Raw genomic sequence first — 21636 nt, 5'->3', positions numbered from 1 at the left:
GACTTAGTACTTATAAAAATTTTAGGGGGGAAAAAAAAAAAACGATTGCTCTGCCTTTTCCAGATTCTAGAAGCCACCTGCATTCCTACAGTAAGTCTGTGCTGGTGCCTTCATGAAAGTGAAAGTGGAAGTTACTCCCTTGTGTCTGATTCTTTGTGACCGCATGGACTGTAGCCTGCCAGTCTCCTCTGTCCGTGGAATTTTCCAGGCAAGAATACTGGAGCGGGTTACCATTTCCTTCTCTCATGTGGCGGTTTAGACGCTAAGCGTGTCTGACTCTTCATAATCCTCTCCAGTGGTCGAAAACGTGACTCACACTTCTGTCTCCAAGCCAAACTGGTTTGGTTGATTTTGATCTTAGAGTTGAAGGGGATAGGGAAAGTAGGCATACATTTTTGTGATGAGGTAATATATTAATATATGGTCATAATAATATAGTCAGTATTTGCTATATATTTTATTGGATGATTACTTTTAGAATCATGAAATTGTGAATTTGTAAAAAATTTTATAGGTCACCCAGGTTTCCATCTGCAACTCTAGGAGTATCCTCGGCAACAGACCTTCTCAAACTTTAGGATCCACAGTAATCATTGGCTAAAGATGCAGATTCTGATTCAGTAGGTCTGGGATGGGGCCTGAGAGGCTGCATTTCTAATACACTCCCAGGAAGCTGCTGGGAGTAGCAAGGCTTCTGAGCATTCCTGACATTGCTGCCTTGGGGATGATTCTGTTATAGTCTCTTCTTTGTATTTTGGTAATTCCAACTGTCACATACGAAATCAGTAGTTCTTGGATCAAAGCCAGGCTCAAAATAGATGCAAAACTTTTCTGATGTTTTAAAAATATAAGTCAAAATGACATCGCAGTTGAAGAAAAAATAGGATGTGTATGTAGGATCTGAAGAGTCTTATATTAAGCATCTCTCTCTTTATATATATATATAGAGATTTATATATATATGTGTGTGTATTTTCCAGGTAGTACTAGTGGTAGACAGCTTGCCATGCAGAAGAGGTAAGAGATGCAAGTTCAGTCCCTGGATCAAGAAGATTCCCTGGAGGAGGGCCTGGCAACCCACTCCAGTATTCTTGCCTGGAGAATCTCATGGACAGAGGAGCCTGGCAGACTACAGTCTATGGGATCACAAAGAGTTGGACACAACTGAGCAACTGAGCATGTGTATATATGCAAGCATGCGAAGTCGCTTCTGTTGTGGGTTGTCATTTCCTATACACACACACACACACATATATAAATAAATACATACATACATATATACATCCATATGTATGTGTATATCTATCCATCTATATATCCTGCATCCATACTAAATCATACAACTGTGAAATCCCAAGTTAAATGATATTTTGTGGCACTGACAACTTTAACACTTTCCTTTACGTTAAAAATTTTATAACAAAGTGAAAAATTGATGGGTAGAGATTTGGACTGTCCTATAGATGGAAGTGTGAGCCTAAGTGCAATGTTGCCAGCCATTCTGCATTGAGGAAGCCCATAGCCACGTTCAGACGTTGAGTGAGTTGGACTGAGTTGAATTGGCCCATGTAAACTAGCTCTACCTTCAGAGTTCCTAGTTTTATTATTTAAACTTGGCTACCATACACACTGATCACCTTGATTCTTATTTAATATTTGAAAGTTATTACTGTGGAAGAAGTCAGCTGAACGATGGTGATTATAGCGTATCAAAATTCTTTGTAAGTGATTATTTTAATGACTCTGTACCAACAGGGAGACGTAGACATTTAGACAAAAAACAACCTAATTATAATGACAGCACCAAAGTGGAGCAGTGACAGTTACAAAACCAATTTAAAAGTTTTTGACAGCCGTGGCTAAAAGCTTTGTTTAGACCTTTCAGTAATAACAGTTTACTTAAGACATAACTCCACAGCTAAGGAAAATAGAAAGAGAAAGTTGTGGCTTTTCTGTCATGCAGATGAAGTGGAAAGCAGTTGAAATGTTTTTAATAGAACGTTACCTTGAAAAAAGTCTAGAAAAGGAATAATAGTTATGGAATTTTAACTCTCTCAATGCAAGAAAGACTAAATAGAAATTCTAATCAGGATAGAAACTTGCCAGCTGATATGCTTATCAACGTTATGAAGGTCAGTAGTTCCTGCAAGCAAGTTGACGTGCATTTAAATATGTTGACTGACAGCCCTGGAATTTGATTTTGCGTTATCCATGAAATAAAGTCAAGGGCAAATAAATGGATGTAAGAACGCATCAGTAGCCGTGGTGACTCACAGCCTCACTAAATACCTGCTTTTCCAGTGGCTGTGACATCTCTCACATTATTAGACTTTATCGCTTTTATTTATCTCACTTGGTTCTGGACTCGGTCAAATATACAGCGTAATTAATTCTTTGACCTTGGGCAATTTATTTCTCATTGCTGAACAGAAAAATACCTCGGTCACATTTTTTTTAAACTGCACATCTTAATAGAACATTTATAATACGCAGGCACCGATATGAGAGCTGACAGATATTTATACGTTTATGATAACAACTTTTGGAGTAGCTAGTACTTGTCTCCATTTTACCGATGGGAAAACTGAGGCACAGAGAGGTTGAAGAACCTTGCTCAGGGCCACAAAGCTTGTGCGTGGTAGAGTTTCAGGTCCATGCACTTTGGCTCAGAGCCCATGCTGTGGCTGACTGCAGGGTCGTGAAACCACAAGAAGGCACCCATTTGGATGCAGAGAGTCGACGGCAAGCTCAGAGCTATCCTGTTTTCCCTTTTCCTCTTCTCGGGTTCTGCTTTCGTTAGGTTCCTTCAGTTGCAAAGACTGAAGAATTCTCAGGTCAAGATCAAGCGGTGTCCACATGTGTCTATAAGAACCAGTGAAGCCCCGAAACGGGGCTCATCGAGGCTCTGTACCCCGGGCAGTTGGTGCCAAGGGGTGTGATTCGTCATGTGGTCAGCTTCCCTCTCCTCCTTCTGCTGGCCAGAATCTTCAGCTTCTACCCCCTTCTTTTATGGATTTCCTGCCCCACAGTGGGCCAGAGCTCCTAAAATGGACTTTCAGCAGACGTGGGTTCAGAGTCTGGCGCTGCTGTGTGCTTGCTGTGTGACCTTGGACAAGTGACTTCACCTGTCTGAACTCTGTGGAAGAAGTGGGTAATACATCCCACTACGTAGGGTTATGGTGGAGATGAAAGAAGTGAAAGAAAGAACATGCTTACAGTATTTAATACATGATAGCTAATGTAATAATACCCATTGTTTTTCGAACACCTGATCATTTTACTTCAAGGTAGGCAGCAGGCTTGGACCAGATATGGATCCAAACTGTGGCTTCGTCTTCCATATGTGTGTGACAGTGAGAAAGTTATTTAACTTCTCTGAGCCTCGGTTTCCTTCTCTATAAAATTAGCATAACTTCCTAGAACTGTTAGGACATTAGATGACTTCATTTATGTAAAGCACTTATGACAGTTTGGGGCACATAATAATTATAAATATAGACATCAGCTATTATCAGTTGTAGTATAATTTTCAATAACATTTATGCAGAGAGTATAAAGTTCTGGTTATATGAGGTAAGTAAATTATGAATGTCTATGGCATAGTACCTGTTGCTATGTACTCTATTGTATATTTAAAACTTACTAGGAGGATAGATCTTATGTTGTGTTCTTACCACAAGTAATGATAATAATATTAACAGAGGAGGCAAGAGGAAGCTTTGGGAGGTGATGAATATGTATATGGCTTTGATGATGGTCATACTTTCATGGGTATATATTTATCCCCAAGCTCATTGAGTTATACACTTTCAATATGAACCACATTTTTTAATATAAACCATACTTTAACAAAGTGGCTTAAAACATAAAAATAAATTATTAAAAATAGTAATTTTAAAAAATAAATAATCCACAGAAACGATACATTAAAAAATAAATAGATCTTAGGTTTCTCCTGCTTTTCCAGTTCTATGGTTTATCTCAAATGCTTTCATCAACAGTAGCTTTTTCTCTTAGCAGAATAAAGTGCTACTTGTTATGTGGTATCAGCTTTCCAAAAATAATTTTTCCATACAGTCAGCAGAAAGGATAAAAGCTTCCTAACTGGCCAGTGAAAATTAAGATATAGGTTATACACAAGTTCAGTGATATGTATTTTCAGCTTTTAATCAAAAGTCTCTGAAACTATCTCCCCAGGTACTTTTTAGCTGCCTGCAGATAAAAGATTGCTTTTCTCACAATAGGTAGTGACAATCATCAAGTTATCTTAGAACAGTGGTTCTGGACATGTGTTTGCCAAGCAGAGGGAGGTTCTGGGAGAGAGAGGGGTTGGAGATTTGGGTTCAGTTCAGTTCAGTCACTCAGTCGTGTCTGACTCTTTGCGACACCATCAATTGCAGCACGCCAGGCCTCCCTGTCTATCACCAACTCCTGAAGTTCACTCAAACTCACGTCCATCGAGTCGGTTGTGCCATCCAGCCATCTCATCCTCTGTCATCCCCTTTTCCTCCTGCCCCCAATCCCTCCCAGCATCAAGGTAATTTCCAATGAGTCAACTCTTCGCACGAGATGGAGTTTCAGCTTTAGCATCAGTCCTTCCAAAGAACACCCAGAACTGATCTCCTTTAGAATGCACTGGCTGGATCTCCTTGCAGTCCAAGGGACTTTCAAGAGTCTTCTCCAACACCACAGTTCAAAAGCATTAATTCTTCAGTGCTCAGCTTTCTTCACAGTCCAACTCTCACATCCACACGTGACTACTGGAAAAACCATAGCCTTGACTAGACAGACCTTGGTTGGCAAAGTAATGTTTCTGCTTTGAATATGCTATCTAGGTTGGTCATAACTTTTCTTCCAAGGAGTAACTGTCTTTTAATTTCATGGCTGCAATCACCATCTGCAGTGATTTTGGAGCCCAAAAAAATAAAAGTCTGACACTGTTTCCCCATCTATTTGCCATGGAGTGATGGGACCAGATGCCATGATCTTCGTTTTCTGAATGTTTAAGCCAACCTTTTCACTCTCTTCTTTCACTTTCATCAAGAGGCTTTTTAGTTCCCCTTCACTTTCTGCCATAAGGGTGGTGTCATCTGCATATCTGAGGTTATTGATATTTCTCCCGGCAATCTTGATTCCAGCTTGTGCTTCTTCCAGCCCAGAGTTTCTCATGATGTATTCTGCGTATAAGTTAAATAAGCAGGATGACAATATACAGCTTTGACGTACACCTTTTCCTTTTTGGAACCAGTCTGTTGTTCAATGTCCAGTTCAAACTGTTGCTTCCTGACCTGCATATAGGTTTCTCAAGAGGCAGGTCAGGTGGTCTGGTATGCCCATCTCTTTCAGAATTTTCCACAGTTTCTTGTGATCCACACAGTCAAAGGCTTTGGCATATTCAAGAAAGCACAAATAGATGTTTTTCTGGAACTCTTTTGCTTTTTCAATGATCCAGCAGATGTTGGCAATTTGATCTCTAAAACCAGCTTGAACATCAGGAAGTTCACGGTTCAGGTATTGCTGAAGCCTGGCTTGGAGAATGTTGAGCATTACTTTACTAGCGTGTGAGATGAGTGCAATTGTGTGGTAGTTTGAGCATTCTTTGGCATTGCCTTTCTTTGGAGGTTTGGGTTAAGCACGTGCAAACTATTATATAGAGAGTGGATAAACAGCAAGGTCTTCCTATATGGCACAAGGAACTAATATTCAATGTCCCATGATAAACCAGAATGGAAAAGAATCTGAAAAAAGACTGTGTATATTGTGTATAACAATAACTGCATCACTTTGCTGGATAGCTGAAATTTACACAGCACTGTAAATCAACTTTGCTTCAATAAAATAAAACTTTCTTAAAAAGAAAGACTGTTCACAGTAGCATGTAACAAAGATGTTGCAGAACCAGCAAGGTCTGAGCACATAGGTATGCTGAATCGTGAGTCTGTCTCTTTATTAAGAGTTCTTCCGTTTTGCCTCCTCAGCAAATGATGCGGTCGTCCGTCTTCCACATGTTCATCCTGAGCATGGTGACCGTGGACGTGATCGTGGCCGCCAGCAACTATCACAAAGGAGAAAGCTTCAAGAGGCAGTATGACGAGTTCTACCTGGCGGAGGTAAGCAGCTCACGGACACAGGTCACTTGTCAAAGCACCCAAGAACCTCGGCTTGTGACAGCAGCTTTTAGAAACATGAAAGTTCATGTCAGCTCAGTCATCATTTGACTTCAACCAAAGCTGATTCAGGGCTTCCCTGATAGCTCAGTGGGTATAGAATCTGCTTGCAGTGCAGGAGATGCGGGTTTGATCCCTGGGTCGGGAAGATCTCCTGGAGGAGGACATGGAAACCCACTCCTGTATTCTTTCCTGGAGAATCCCATGGACAGAGGAGTCTGGTGAGCTACAGCCCATGGGGTTGCAAAGACTCAGACTCGACTGAAGCGACTGCGCATGCACAGAGCTGATTCATTGTCTACTGCCGAGGTGTTTCCCTTGCTTCCCGAGTTGCCTGATTTGTTTCCTGGCCCCCAGGCCTGAGTGATCTTCCCACACTGGGTGTCACAGGCGTGAGTCACGTTGCCAAGGCAACATTTGCCCCGGGTGTTACCCTGGCCATCTAGGTGTCTCCCTACCCACCTCTTTGTTTTCTCTCCATTGTCATATTGTGTGTCTGTTTCCTCCAAAGTGTAGGCAAGCACAGATTCAGAATATCGTAGATGAACTCAGCTCAACAGTACCAAGGATGAGAATGGAGGAAAATAGATTCCTTTTCTAAAAATCTGAGGTGTTACAGCCTGCAGTAAGGTGTAGTCAGAAATAGGTAGGTTTTAGAACTAACACCCAAAAAAGATGTCCTTCTCATTATAGGGGACTGGAATGCAAAAGTAGGAAGTCAAGAAACACCTGGGGTAACAGGCAAATTTGGCCTTGGAATACGGAATGAAGCAGGGCAAAGACTAACAGAGTTTTGCCAAGAGAACCCACTGGTCATAGCAAACACCCTCTTCCAACAACACAAGAGAAGACTCTACACATGGACATCAGCAGATGGTCAACACCGATATCAGATTGATTTTATTCTTTGTAGCCAAAGATGGAGAAGCTCCATACAGTTAGCAAAAACAATACCAGGAGCTGACTGTGGCTCACATCATGAACTCCTTATTACCAAATTCAGACTTAAATTGAAGAAAGTAGGGAAAACCACTAGACCATTCAGGTATGACCTAAATCAAATCCCTTATGATTATACAGTGGAAGTGAGAAATAGATTTAAGGGACTAGATCTGATAGAGTGCCTGATGAACTATGGACCAAGGTTCGTGACATTGTACAGGAGACAGGGATTAAGCCCATCGCCATGGAAAAGAAATGCAAAAAGCAAAATGGTTGTCTGAGGAGGCCTTACAAATAGCTGTGAAAAGAAGAGAAGCAAAAAGCAAAGGAGAAAAGGAAAGATATAAGCATCTGAATGAAGAGTTCCAAAGAAGAGCAAGGAGAGATAAGAATGCCTTCCTCAGTGATCAGTGCAAAGAAGTAGAGGAAAACAACAGAATGGGAAAGACTAGAGATCTCTTCACGAAAATTAGGGATACCAAGGGAGCATTTCATGCAAAGATGGGCTCGATAAAGGACAGAAATGGTATGGACCTAACAGAAGCAGAAGATATTAAGAAGAGGTGGCAAGAGTACTCAGAAGAACTATACAAAAAAATCTTCATGACCAGATAACCACGATGGTGGTTTCTCTCTCTACCTAGAGCCAGACATCCTGGAATGTGAAGTCAAGTGGGCCTTAGAAAGCATCACTACGAACAAAGCTAGTGGAGGTGATGGAATTCCAGTTGAGCTATTTCAAATCCTGAAAGATGAGTGCTGCACTCAATATGCCAGCAAATTTGGAAAACTCAGCAGTGGCCACAGAACTGGAAAAGGGCAGTTTTCATTCCAATCCCAAAGAAAGGCAATGCCAAAGAATGTTCAAACTACCGCACAATTGCACTCATCTCACATGCTAGTAAAGTAATGCTCAAAATTCTCCAAGCCAGGCTTCAGCAATACCTGAACCGTGAACTTCCTGATGTTCAAGCTGGTTTTAGAAAAGGCAGAGCAACCAGAGATCAAATTGCCAACATCTGCTGGATCATTGAAAAAGCAAAAGAGTTCGAGAAAAACATCTATTTCTGCCTTCTTGACTATGCCAAAGCCTTTGAGTGTGTGGATCACAATAAACTGTGGAAAATTCTGAAAGAGATGGGCATACCAGACCACCTGACCTGTCTCTTGAGAAACCTATATGCAGGTCAGGAAGCAACAGTTCGAACTGGATATGGAACAACAGACTGGTTCCAAATAGGAAAAGGAGTACGTCAAGGCTGTATATTGTCACCCTACTTATTTAACTTCTATGCAGAGTACATCATGAGAAACGCTGGGCTGGAAGAAGCACAAGCTGGAATCAAGATGGCTGGGAGAAATATCAGTAACCTCAGATATGCAGATGACACCACCCTTATGGCAGAAAGTGAAGAGGAGCTAAAAAGCCTCTTGATGAAAGTGAAGGAGGAGAGTGAAAAAGTTGGCTTAAAGCTCAACATTCAGAAAACGAAGATCATGGCATCTGGTCCCATCACTTCATGGGAAATAGATGGGGAAACAGTGGAAACAGTGTCAAACTTTATTGTTTTGGGCTCCAAAATCACTGCAGATGGTGACTGCAGCCATGAAATTAAAAGACGCTTATTCCTTGGAAGGAAAGTTATGAGCAACCTAGACAGCATATTCAAAAGCAGAGACATTACTTTGCCGACTAAGGTCCATCTAGTTAAGGCTATGGTTTTTCCAGTAGTCATGTATGGATGTGAGAGTTGGACTGTGAAGAAAGCTGAGCACCGAAAATTGATGCTTTTGAACTGTGGTGTTAGAGAGGACTCTTGAGAGTCCCTTGGACTGCAAGGAGATCCAGCCAGTATATTCTAAAGGAGATCAGTCCTGGGTGTTCCTTGGAAGGACTGATGCTGAAGCTGAAACTCCAATACTTTGGCCACCTTATGCAAAGAGTTGACTCATTGGAAAATACCTTGATGCTGGAAGGGACTGGGGGCAGGAGGAGAATGGGACGACAGAGGATGAGATGGCTGGATGGCATTACCAACTCAATGGACATGAGTTTGAGTGAACTCCGGGAATTGATGATCTGCAGGGAGGCCTGGTGTGCTGCGATTCATGGGGTCTCAGAGTCAGACACGACTGAGCGACTGAACTGAACTGAACTGAAGTGATTACAACAACAAATCTTCTTGCTTCCTACAGCCCATACTAGAGTTTTGTAGTAGCACTTCCTACTGCTGGGATAACCTTGTTAACATTTGTTGCTTAAATATTTCCTAATGATTTCCAGAGACCCCTGACTTTTTTATCGTGAAGAATTATGTCTATAACAGATCTTAGAATTCAGGGGTTCTACATTTATGGAAAAATTGATTGACGGACAATGGTTTAGAAACCCATTCATCATGTAAGTGAGGAATACATATCTAACTGTGCTACAGTTGGAGAAATCCAATATATGAAAAATAAAACTTAAAAAGCAGAAGCATCACAATGTGATTATTTTTATTACAAAAGCACTTTCCACATACAAAATCAATTTGCCTCAGAGTTGGGTTCTCTTCTATATCCGGAATTCTCCTAGTGCATTTAAAAATGAATTTGGTTAACAAAAAGTCAATCCACCCACACATCAATTTTTCAGAAAAAGAATTGATGGTATACAGCTATTGAATACAAACTTCTATGTGGGTATGCAGAAACTTTTAAGGAGTCACTTATGAATTCCTCCCTTGGTGGAGATGTTTTTCCTGTAAGAAAATATCATTAGTATTAAACTTTCTGTGAAATAGTCTCCGGGACATGACATTGACTAATAACTGTGTCATATATGGAACATTTTTGTTGTTTTTCGGTTGCTAAGTCATGTCTGACTCTTTGCGATCTCATGGACTGTAGCCAGCCAGGCTCCTCTGTCCTTGGGGCTTCCTAGGCAAGAATACTGTAGTGGGTTGCCATTTCCTTTTCTAGGGGATCTTCCTGGACCAAAGATTGAACCTAATCTCCTGGATTGGCAGGCTGCTTCTTTACCACTGAGCCATTTAGAATTGTGGTGTATGGCGCTTACAGTTAAGCAAGAAATATAGACAGTAAATAGTAACAAGTTTTTATGCTACGGAGAATCAATGACATAGGCTCACAAAGAAATTGTGTGCAACTAAACACCTGAAAAATGGATATAATTTTGCTGCAAATCCAGCACAGAAAGTATGGATCATTATTAAAAGCAGAGAGGGGATAATTGCTTTACAATGCTGTGTTAGTTTCTGCTGTGCAACAGCCTGAACCAGCTATCAATACACATATATCCCCGCCCTCTTGAGCCTCCCTTCTGCTCCTCCATCCCGCCCCTCTAGGTCGTCACTGAGCACCAGCTGAGCTCCCTTGCTATACAGAAGCTTGACACTAGCTATCTATTTTACATTGATAAGTGTATATTTCAATGCTACTCTCTCAATTCATCCCAACCTGTCCTACCCCTGCTGTGTCCACAAGTCCATTTTCTATGTCTGCTTCTCCATTCCTGCCTGCAAATAGATTCATCAATACTGTTTTTCTAGATTCTATATGTATCCGTTCAGTTCAGTCACTCAGTCAGTCATGTCCGACTCTTTGCAACCCTATGGAAAGTACCAGGCCAGGCCTCCCTGTCCATCACCAACTCCCAGAGCTTACTCAAATTCATGTTCATCATGCCATCCAGCCATCTCAGCCTCTGTCGTCCACTTCTCCTCCTGCCTTCAATCTTTCCCAGCAACAGGGTCTTTTCCAATGAGTCTGTTCTTCGCATCAGGTGGCCAAAGTATTAGAGGTTCAGCTTCAATATCAGTCCCTCCAATGAATATTCAGGACTGATTTCCTTTAGAATTGACTGGTTGGATCTCCTTGCAGTCCAAGGGACTCTCAAGAGTCTTCTCCAACACCACAGTTCAAAAGCATCAATTCTTCGGCACTCAGCCTTCTTTATGGTCCAACTCTCACATCCATACATGACTACTAGAAAAACCATAGCTTTGACCAGATGGACCTTTGTCAGCAAAGTAATGTCTCTGCTTTTTAATGTGTTGTCTAGGTTGGTCATAACTTTCCTTCTAAGGAGCAAGTGACTTTTAATTTCATGGCTGCAGTCACCATCTGCTGTGATTTTGGAGCCCAAGAAAAGTAAATCTGTCACTGTTTCCATCGTTTTCCCATCTATTTGCCATGAAGAGATGCAACTGGAAGCCATGATTTTCGTTTTTTTGAATGTTGAATTTTAAACCAGCTTTTCACTCTCCTCTTTCACTTTTATCAAGAGCCTGTTTAGTTCTTCTTCACTTTCTGCCATAAGGGTGGTGGCATCTGCATATCTGAGGTTATTGATACTTCTCCCGGCTATCTTGATTCCAGCTTGTGCTTCATTCAGCCCAGTGTTTCTCATGATGTACTCTGCATAGAAGTTAAATAAGCAGGGTGACAATATGCAGCCTTGACATACTCCTTTCCCAATTTGGAACCAGTAACCATTACTCCATGTCTGGTTCTAACTGTTGCTTCCTGACCTGCATGCAGATTTCTCAGAAGGGAGGTAAGGTGGTCTGGTATTGCCATATCTTTAAGAATTTTTCACAGTTTGTTGTGATCCACACAGTCAAAGGCTTTGGCATAGTCAATAAAGCAGAAGTAAATGTTTTTGTGGAATTCCCTTGCTTTTTCATATTCAACAGATGTTGGCAATTTGATCTCTGCTTCCTCTACCTTTTCTAAATCCAGCTTGACCTCCATCTGGAAGTCCTTGGTTCATGTACTGTTGAAGCCTCACTTGGAGAATTTTGAGCATTACTTTGCTAGTGTGAGATGAATGCTATTGTGCGGTAGTTTGAACATTCTTTGGCATTGCCTTTCTTTGGGATTGGAATGAAAACTGACCTTTTTCAGTCCTGTGGCCACTGCTGAGTTTTCCCAATTTACTGGCAAATTGAATGCAGCACTTTAACAGCATCATCCTTTAGGACTTGAAATAGCTTAGCTGGAATTCCATCACCTCTACTAGCTTCGTTCATAGTGATGCTTCCTAAGGCCCACTTGACTTCGGACTCCAGGATATCTGACTGTAGCTGAGTGATCACACCATCGTGGTTATCTGGGTCATGAAGATATTTTTTGTGTTCTTCTGAGTATTCTTGCCACCTCTTCTTAATATCTTCTGCTTCTGTTAGGTCCATACCATTTCTGTCCTTTATCGAGCCCTTCTTTGCATGAAGTGTTCCCTTGGTATCTCTAATTTTCTTGAAGAGATCTCTAGTCTTTCTCATACTACTGTTTTCATCTATTTCTTTACATTGATCGCTGAGGAAGGCTTTCTTATCTCTTCTTGCTATTTTTTGGAACTCTGCATTCAAATGCATATATCTTTCCTTTTCTCCTTGCCTTTAGCTTCTCTTCTTTTCTCAGCCATTTTAAGGCCTTGCCAGACAACCATTTTGCCTTTTTGCATTTCTTTTTCTTGGGGGTGGTCTTGATCCCTGTCTCCTGTACAATGTCATGAACCTCCATCCATAGTTCTTCAGGCACTCTGTCAATCAAATCTAATCCCTCGAATCTATTTGTCCCTTCCACTGTGTAATCGTAAGGGATTTGATTTAGATCATACCTGAATGTTCTAGTGTTTTTCCCTACTTTCTTCAATTTAATTAATTTGCAATAAGGAGCTCATGATCAGAGCCTCAGTCAGCTCCCAGTCTTGTTTTTGCTGACTGTATAGAGCTTCTCCATCTTTGGCTGCAAAGAATATAATCAATCTGATTTCAGTATTGACCATCTGGTGATGTCCACATGTAGAGTCTTATCTTGTTTTGTTGGAAGAGGGTGTTTGCTATGGCCAGTGCGTTCTCTTGGCAAAACTCTGTTAGTCTTTGCCCTCCTTCATTTTCTACTTTGAGGTCAAACTTGCCTGTTATTCTTGTTAATATATGAAATTTGTTTTTCTCTTTCTGACTTATTTCTGACTTACTTCACTCTGTTTGACAGACTCTAGGTTTATCCACCTCAAATCCACTACAAATGACCCAACTGATGATCATACTACAAGAAATTCCAACAAAATTTCAAATGTTCTAATATTGTAGAGTTCACTGATACTATTTAAGGGTATAGGTAGCATCCAATGGTAGTTGAAAAATCCTTGCTGTTCTTTTTTGTATATAGTCCTATTTTAAAAAGTAAATTTATGTTTTAATTTATTTTGGCTGCACTGGGTTTTCATTGCTCTGTGCAGGCTTTCTCTATTTGCAGCAGGGTGGGTCTTCCCATGGCAGAGGCTTCTCTTGTTGCAGAGCACAGACTGTAGGCACACGACTTCAGTAGTTGCAGCTCAGAAGTTGTGACGCGCTAGTTTTGTTGCGCCGAGGCATGTGGGATCTTCCCAGACCAGGGATCACACCTGTGTCCTCTGCATTGGTAAACGGATTCTTAACCACTGTGCCACCAAGAAATTCCCATAGTACTATTTTTTAATTTAAAAAATCAACAAGAGAAGTTGTTGTTCAGTCACTAAGTCATGTCTGACTCTTCGCAACCCCATGGACTGCAGCATGCCAGGCTTCCCCGTCCTTCACCATCTCCCGGAGTTTACTCAAACTCATGTCCATTGAGTCAGTGATGCCATTCAACCATCTCATCCTCTGTCATCTTCTTCTCCTCCTGACTTCAGTCTGTTCCAGCATCAGGCAGGGTCTTTCCCAATGGGTCGACTCTTTGCATCAGGTGGGATCGCATGGTAAAACATGGCACATGCTATCTTTCTATTAATTGTTGCCCACTTCCCAAACCACTGAAAGTAAATTTGATTTTCATCAACAACATAGTAGAGATTTAGTTCACTTCAAAAAAAAATAGGTATCGCTTTATTCTTGAACTACTGAAACATTCAGAATTTGTTCCACTTCTCTTAATTGATGAGGTGTATCTGAGTTTCCCAAAGTGTGCTTGATCTTTATTCCAATCCCATTATCTCTTTTCTTTGTATCAGGAACTTCTACACAAGTCAAAGTGGTGAGTTTAATCACACAATTTTTTTTTTTTATAAAATATTCTCTTTTGAAAAAAAATTGATAAAGATGGTTTGGGCTTAAGCCAAGAGTCAACAGACTTTTTTCTTGCAGAGCCAGACAGTAAACATTTCAGACTTTTCAGACCACGTGTCCTCGGCTTCAGCTACTCAACTCTGCTGTTGTTATGCAGAAGGGAGTGTGGCCTCAGAGTGGTTGTGTGCCAACAAAACTTTCTTACGAAAATAAGCAACGAGCTTGATCTTGGTTTAAGCTGTAGAAACACCACCTGAGCCACCAAGGCAGCCTCTAGAGATACAGAGCATGTCAGCGAACATCCCTTTGTGTTGATTTCAAATGTAGTAAGACTAACAACGTTATAGCTGCCATTTTGTTTTTAGAAGTTGCATTATGTTGCCAAGTGCTTTAAAGGAATTTATTATGTCTGTTAATCCTCAAAGTGGCTATAATAACAGCAATTCAAGTTTATGGACTATAATGATACAGTATTTAAGGAAATAACATTATGCAATATTTTATAAAGTTTATTTTTCAAATAGATCACCAGAGGCCATGAGTTTTCAGAGAAGTAATTTCTTGAGTTCCCACATATTCCAGAATAAATTATTTTGAAAATCCAAAATAAATCATGAAGAGTCAACTTGCAGCCTAGAAAACAGTCTTTAAGCATAAATTAAGTGGCTTAGCTTCTGTTGAAAGACTGGGGCCTTGTTTAGTTGCTTTGGTTTAATTAACCTAAATTTAGAATTAGTTGAGAAACAGGGGAAACTTTTCTTTGTTTTTGAGGCTCTGCATACACATAACAATGTAAAGATTTACTTTCTTTTGGAAGTTTTCATTTTGCACTTTGATCTAAAATAATCCATTGTCATTATTGTTATACATAAAACCACATTACTATACATTAATATAATGAACATAATTATATTTTACAATGTATAACTGTATTTGTATTTATTAAATTTATTAATATACTTTAATAATATTATTTATATTTATTAATTTTATTAATAAATAATAAAACTTGAACAGTACTTAAACAATGCTTTTGCCTGGAGGCTCAGATGGTAAGAAATCTGCCTGCAGTGCAGGAGACCCAAGTTCAGTCCCTGAGTCAGGAAGATCCCCTGGAGAATGAAATGGCAACCGATGCCAGTATTCTTGCCTGGAGAATTCCAGGGACAGAGGAGCCTGATGGGCTGCAGTTGATGGGATATCAAAGAGTTGGACACAATTGAGTGACTAACACTTTTACTTTTTATTATATAAAAATATGTAAATATATCTGTATATCCACCAGATTGTACATTTAACAGAAATTTATCAGCACAGCCTTATGAACAGATTAAAAATTTTAACAGAATCCCTCTTTTAAGAAACTTGTCAATTGCTGAGTGCGAGAGAGAACAATGAAGCTCTAAGAGCATGCCCTTGTTTAATTTCTGGTCAAGAGACAGGTTTACCTCATTTTGAACTCCAGGGTGTCTGTTCAGTTTCCTAGTTTTCTCTGATTGTTCTGTGTTTTGAAGCAGAAGGCCTTTCATCAACATGGACTCATTTTGCCATCTTATAGAAAGTTATCTTTTCTAGCAAAGTGGTTTCTATGTTCCTCTGAAGACATTTGGCTTTAAGATATTTGTTAAAATGAAATTACGTGAAAGAGCCATTTATTTTAGTTCCAACAGAATCTGACACCCATGGTTCAGCTCATTAATCACAAGAAATGACTGAATTATGAAAATAACTCATCTTATCCTACCAGCAGTCTTTCATATTATCATTGGGTTTAATTTCATCTTCTGGGAAACTTTAATCAAATAAGTTTCTTTTGACTATAGCTTCTTCATGTGTTTCTAAAGGATTTGAGCAGTATCTACTTAGGTGAAAAATAATACAATAATGACATTTTTGACTATTCAATGATCCATCTCCAAAGTCTGCTCTTTAGCTGTCTAGAGAATTGAAGGTATGCCATATACTAAGAGCAGGTGATTTACTGACACCTCAGAAATGATGTGGGTCATCGTTTATTTGAGCGTTATTTAACTTAAATTTCATTTAGGAGAATAGGGGTATCTGTATTGTGTTTCTTGTGAGTTTTATGCTAGAGTCTTCTTTTGTGATAAGTGTGCATTCATTTTCTAATGAATATCCATCATGTTTCTCTGAAATTATGAAATAGAGTTTGCAACACAAATCTTGGATAATATATTTCAAATATCTTTGCACATATGGGCAGTATCTCTGCTCTTTCATCTTCTCAGACCTGTGTGTCACAGTCAGCTCATTTATAATTTGTCACTGATCAATGTTCATACATTATTCATGGAATTAAAAGGGCAGAACAGTTTCCATTGTTCCATTTATATTAAGCAAGTTGTTTTCCACTCAGTTATTTTTCTCCTGAGCTTGAGAAACATGGCCATCAACTTGTCTTACCTGCTAGCCTCACAAATCCAATTACACGTTCTTTTGGAAAACAAGCATTTTAAACTAATTTCTTGTATTCTTCATTCTTAAAAAAAAAAAATCTTTTCACAAGTTATGTGCTGTCATCGTAAGAATACTGTTTCTTAGAACAGTAACTCCTGTCATTTTTATTTGTTTAATTAAATTTATTTCATTTTATTTAATTTTAATTAAATTTGCATTCCATTATTGATAATTTCCTTGAGGACAAGAGGGCTGGTTATAGTAGATATTACATAGATATTTATTAGTATAAGATGAAAATTTGGAAAATAAATAATAAAATGTGGTATTTTAAAAACTCATAAAGCCTGCATTCCTGAAAATGTTAGTGAAACTCTGCTATGGTGACATCAAACCTGATTTATCTGTATAGTATAAATTCTCCAGAGGGGGTGGGAAAAATCCCTAAGGGGATAAAAACTGTTCTTGGAGAGGCAAAAAAACCCTACTCTTTCCATATATAAAGCAGAGTTAGGTATGTTTATATTTATAACATATATATGCTAATAAAAATTCCATATGATGTCTAAAAAAGGCTCAGGGGGTGGTTAAAAAAAGATTGCAAATCCCTGATTTAGGAAAAATTGTAAGAAGAAAGAAATATTTTGGTGTTTTCATGTATTGGTTTCAAGTTTCTTCAAATAACATGGCCAACAATGTTTAGGAAAAGTTTTAGTATCCTCCTCTCACAAATCTTGCCTTCCCTCTTAAAAAGACAAGTTTCAACTTTAAGCACCCACTGATGGTATAATGTCCTCTGAGGATTCGAGACAGAGGAAAGGTCCCACTGTGACCTTCTCAGGGTGGGGCCTGCTGAGTTAGGAGGGGCCGTGGGTGCTCCTAGACTAGGGGTAATGAAGGGGAGACTCCCAAAGGTTGCAAGGCTGACTGCTAAGGATTTGCAGAGGACCTGGAGATTGTCATACTGAGTGAAGTGAGTCAGCGAAAGACAGATGTCGTATGATATCACTTATACATGGAATCTACAAAATGATACAAGTGAGCATATTTGCAAAACAGAAATGGAATCACAGATGTAGAAAACAAATTTGTGGTTGCCAAGGGGGAAGTGATGGAGGGATAAACTGGGAGATTGGGAACTTCCCTGGCGGTCCAGTGGTTAAGACTCCACGCTTCCACTGCAGAGGGCGAGGATTCAATCCTTGGGCGCAGAACTGAGATCCCACGTGCTGCATGGCACGGCACACACACAAAAAAACTGGGAGACTGAGATTGACATACGCACACTACTATATATAAAATAGATCACTGATGAGGACCTGCTGTATAGCACAGGGAACTATACTCAGTACTCGGTAATGACCTGTATGGGAAGAGAATCTGAACAGAATGGATATATGTATGTGTAAACTGACTCCCTTTGCTGAATCACTGAAACTAACACAACATTGTAAATCAACTGTACTCCAATAAATTAAAAACAAGAAAGGTTTGCAGTAAACCTCTAAATTGGGCACCTGCTTAGATGATGCTTTGGGGGAGCACTTCCATGTAACTGGATTCTGCTGATAACTTGCCAGCCTCCTTCCTTTTGTATGGCCAGCTCTACGACTGGGAAGTTCCACGCTGTCCAGCAACTGTCAGTGTTGAGTTCACTGACTCAGGCTAGAGCCATCCATTGAAAGGAGCTTACTAAAATTACCTCCTCACTGCTTCTGCCCTGATTGTTCCAAACCGTTATCTTCTGCTGAATTGAAATCCTGTGCTAAACCCTCTAACCGACACTGACAACTTAATTTTCCTAAGTCCCTTCTGTAATTCCTGATATAGTTCTCCCCTTTGCCAGAATAACCCATGATTATGAGTAAGTTCGACATATTTTTGTGTATCATATTGTTCCATGAAATTTTATGACTTTGGGACTATTTCTTGGAGAATGGGATGCTGGCCTGTAACAATTCACAGTGTTAACAATGTTCATGTTAGCATGTGAATGTTAACATTCACAGACAATGTAACCAAGGCCTTTGCTCCCAGGAGAATTGGATTCAGGAATTCTGGTAGGAAAGATCAGTAGGAATATCGGTGTTTATACATAATCACATAATAATTTGCCAAATCATTTTTAGTGCCTTTTAGTGGCTTTGAAAAGCACATGGCTTTCCCACCAGGTGATTAATAACGCACAGGGATCCAACTGCATATTTACTATAAATTATGATCATTTAAACAGATTGTTCCATCTGTCTTTTGATAGCAAATGTAAAGTTAGTAAAGTGATTAATTGTATTTATGTGTAATTAGGCAATCTACTGAAATGTATTTCAGGCATTTATTGGTAGTTCCCTGATTTAAAAAAAGAAAAGGCCACTTTGATATGAATTACGTTCCTTCGCTTGGAATGAAAGTCTGAAAACACAGCTGAGGGAGAGGTGGACCCTGGGTTCTGGCCACCGCTCCCTCTGTTAATACAACTGCCGAGCCAGGCTGCAGGGAAGCCTTCAGATGGATCCATGGAGTTTCAGTTTCTCTAAGACTCTGCCTGGGGGAGGGGACAGCTGCTGGACTTCCTCCTTGTGCTGCAGGGGCCCGGCTGAGAAGCCAGGGCTGGAGATTAATTGCCTCTTACTGGGACTTGTGGCCAGGATCTGGGTCCTTTGGCCGCCTGAGGCCGACCCTGCCGAGGAACTGTGGTCCTGGGAGTCCCAGAAGAATCCTGTTGATCTCTGAGATCCAGGCAAGGAATCTCCCAAAGAGCTGAATTGCTCGCAGGAATGGATTCCACCCGCCTGGGATGGAATCCTGACACAAAGCAGCTTCTTCCTCCTTCTTATTGTTGTTCAGTCTCGGAGTTGTGTCCAATTCTGCAATCCCGTGGACTGCAGCACGCCAGGCTTCTCTGTCCTTCACTATCTCCCAGAGTGTGCTCAAGTTCATGTCCATTGAGTAGGTGATGTTATCCAACCATCTCATCCTTGGTGGCCCCCTTCTCCTTTTGCCTTCCCCCTGCTGCCCAGCCAAGGGGCTGTAGGGTTATAGGTCATTTATCATCAAAATGGGGAGGGAAGTGGGAGGGGGGTTCAGGATTGGGAACTCATGTACAGCCGTGGTGGATTCATGTCAATGTATAGCAAAACCAATACAGTATTGTAAAGTAAAATAATAATAATAATAATAATCTCACCACTGTTGAGAGCATTAAAGACAAATAAACAAAACATATAGCAGTGAGCAAGCAAAGAAAAATATTCTCACACAAAGGGACTCAGAAAATGAAGATGGAATTTGAAATCCAAGATGAATATGTACAGAAGTTTCCCAATCAAGTAGAATGGATAGGCCAGAGAAGAGGGTCCCCCCCACCCCGCCCAGTGTCTCAAAGATAGTTAATTAAGGCAAAAAACAGACCTTCTGAACTTTGACTAACATGTTCCAAAAAACGAGCTGAAAAGGGCATGGTCATTGATGAGAGCTAATTATATGAGAGAACAAGTGGGCAAAAATAAAGAAAGGGTAGAAATCAAGAGGGAAAATCAGGGGTCTAAACTTGATTTTGGAATAATTGGAGTCCCTGAAGAACAACGGGAAATGGAAGAGTAATAATAAACGAGAGAAGAAAATGTTCCTAAACTGAGGCGCTTCTGTCCCACTCTTTGCAGTTCCATGGACTGTAGCCCGCCAGGCTCCTCCGTCCATGGGATTCTCCAGGCAAGAACACTGGAGTGGGTTGCCATGCCCTCCTCCAGGGTGCTGACCCAGTGAGCGAGCCCATGTCTCGTGCATCTCCTATCCAGGCACGTTCTGTACCACTGGCTCCACCTGGGGCTTGATAAAAAAGCAATAATTACTATTCAAGAAGCTAGAATTGGGACTTCTTGCCTGGCAGACCAGTGGTTAGGACTGCAAGCTTCCACTGCAGAGGGCACAGTTCAATCCCTGGTTGTAGAACTAAGGTCACGTAAGCCACGCAGTGTGGGAAAAAAATAAAGTCTTTGGTAGATGATCTCAGAAAGAGCAAAATTTAGGAAGAGGTGTGGTAGCACGAGGAGTGGGGGTGAAAGGTGGATATTGTGCAGTTTTCAGGTTGGTGAGGGTGTGAGGAAAGTGAGAGAGGAGAGCGAAAAAGTTGGCTTAGAGCTCAACATTCAGAAAACGAAGATCATGGCATCCGGTCCCATCACTTCATGGGAAATAGATGGGGAAACAGTGGAAACAGTGTCAGACTTTATTTTGGGGGCTCCAAAATCACTGCAGATGGTGACTGCAGCCATGAAATTAAAAGACGCTTACTCCTTGGAAGAAAAGTTATGAGCAACCTAGATAGCATATTCAAAAGCTGAGACATTACTTTGCCAACAAAGGTCCGTCTAGTCAAGGCTATGGTTTTTCCTGTGGTCATGTATGGATGTGAGAGTTGGACTGTGAAGAAGGCTGAGCGCTGAAGAATGAATGCTTTTGAACTGTAGTGTTGGAGAAGACTCTCGAGAGTCCCTTGGACTGCAAGGAGATCCAACCAGTCCATTCTGAAGGAGATCAACCCTGGGATTTCTTTGGAGGGAATGATGCTAAAGCTGAAACTCCAGTACTTTGGCCACCTCATGCAAAGAGTTGACTCATTGGAAAAGACTCTGATGCTGGGAGGGATTGGGGGCGGGAGGAGAAGGGGACGACAGAGGATGAGATGGCTGGATGGCATCCCTGACTCAATGGACATGAGTCTGAGTGAACTCTGGGAGTTGGTGATGAACAGGGAGGCCTGGCGAGCTAAGATTCAAAAGAGTCAGACACAACTGAGCAACTGAACTGAACTGAAGGGTGTGAGGGAAGAGTGAGCAAGCCCTTTTGTGCAGGAGAGGAGTTTGCAATTATTTAATTTGGATGCAATAATAAAAAGGTATAGATTAATATATGACAGTCGAGCTTTAAACTGGGAGATTAGAAAAATAGAGTCTAAATAAACAAGGAAGAAAAAAGACATTAACAACGATTTTCCCAAGCCAGAAAAGACAAGAAAAAGTTAAAAGATAAATATCAATGACACACAGTAAACT

The 21636-nt window shown here is 40.5% G+C and overlaps 1 protein-coding gene across 1 annotated transcript in view; it reads left to right on the top strand.

The window, feature by feature from the left end:
• The window catches only part of NALCN (sodium leak channel, non-selective), a 283373-nt gene that overhangs the window by 93990 nt on the left and 167747 nt on the right, over positions 1-21636 (top strand). The window contains exon 10 of the mRNA XM_052650063.1: positions 5979-6110. Coding sequence (XP_052506023.1) covers positions 5979-6110 — 132 coding nt within the window. The remainder of the gene's footprint in view (positions 1-5978; positions 6111-21636) is intronic.

The sequence above is a fragment of the Budorcas taxicolor genome, chromosome 12 (genome assembly GCF_023091745.1).
Source record: "Budorcas taxicolor isolate Tak-1 chromosome 12, Takin1.1, whole genome shotgun sequence".
Lineage (NCBI taxonomy): Eukaryota > Metazoa > Chordata > Mammalia > Artiodactyla > Bovidae > Budorcas > Budorcas taxicolor.
Note: the sequence above shows the minus strand (reverse complement) of the source record. Positions and strands in the feature narration are given on the sequence as shown.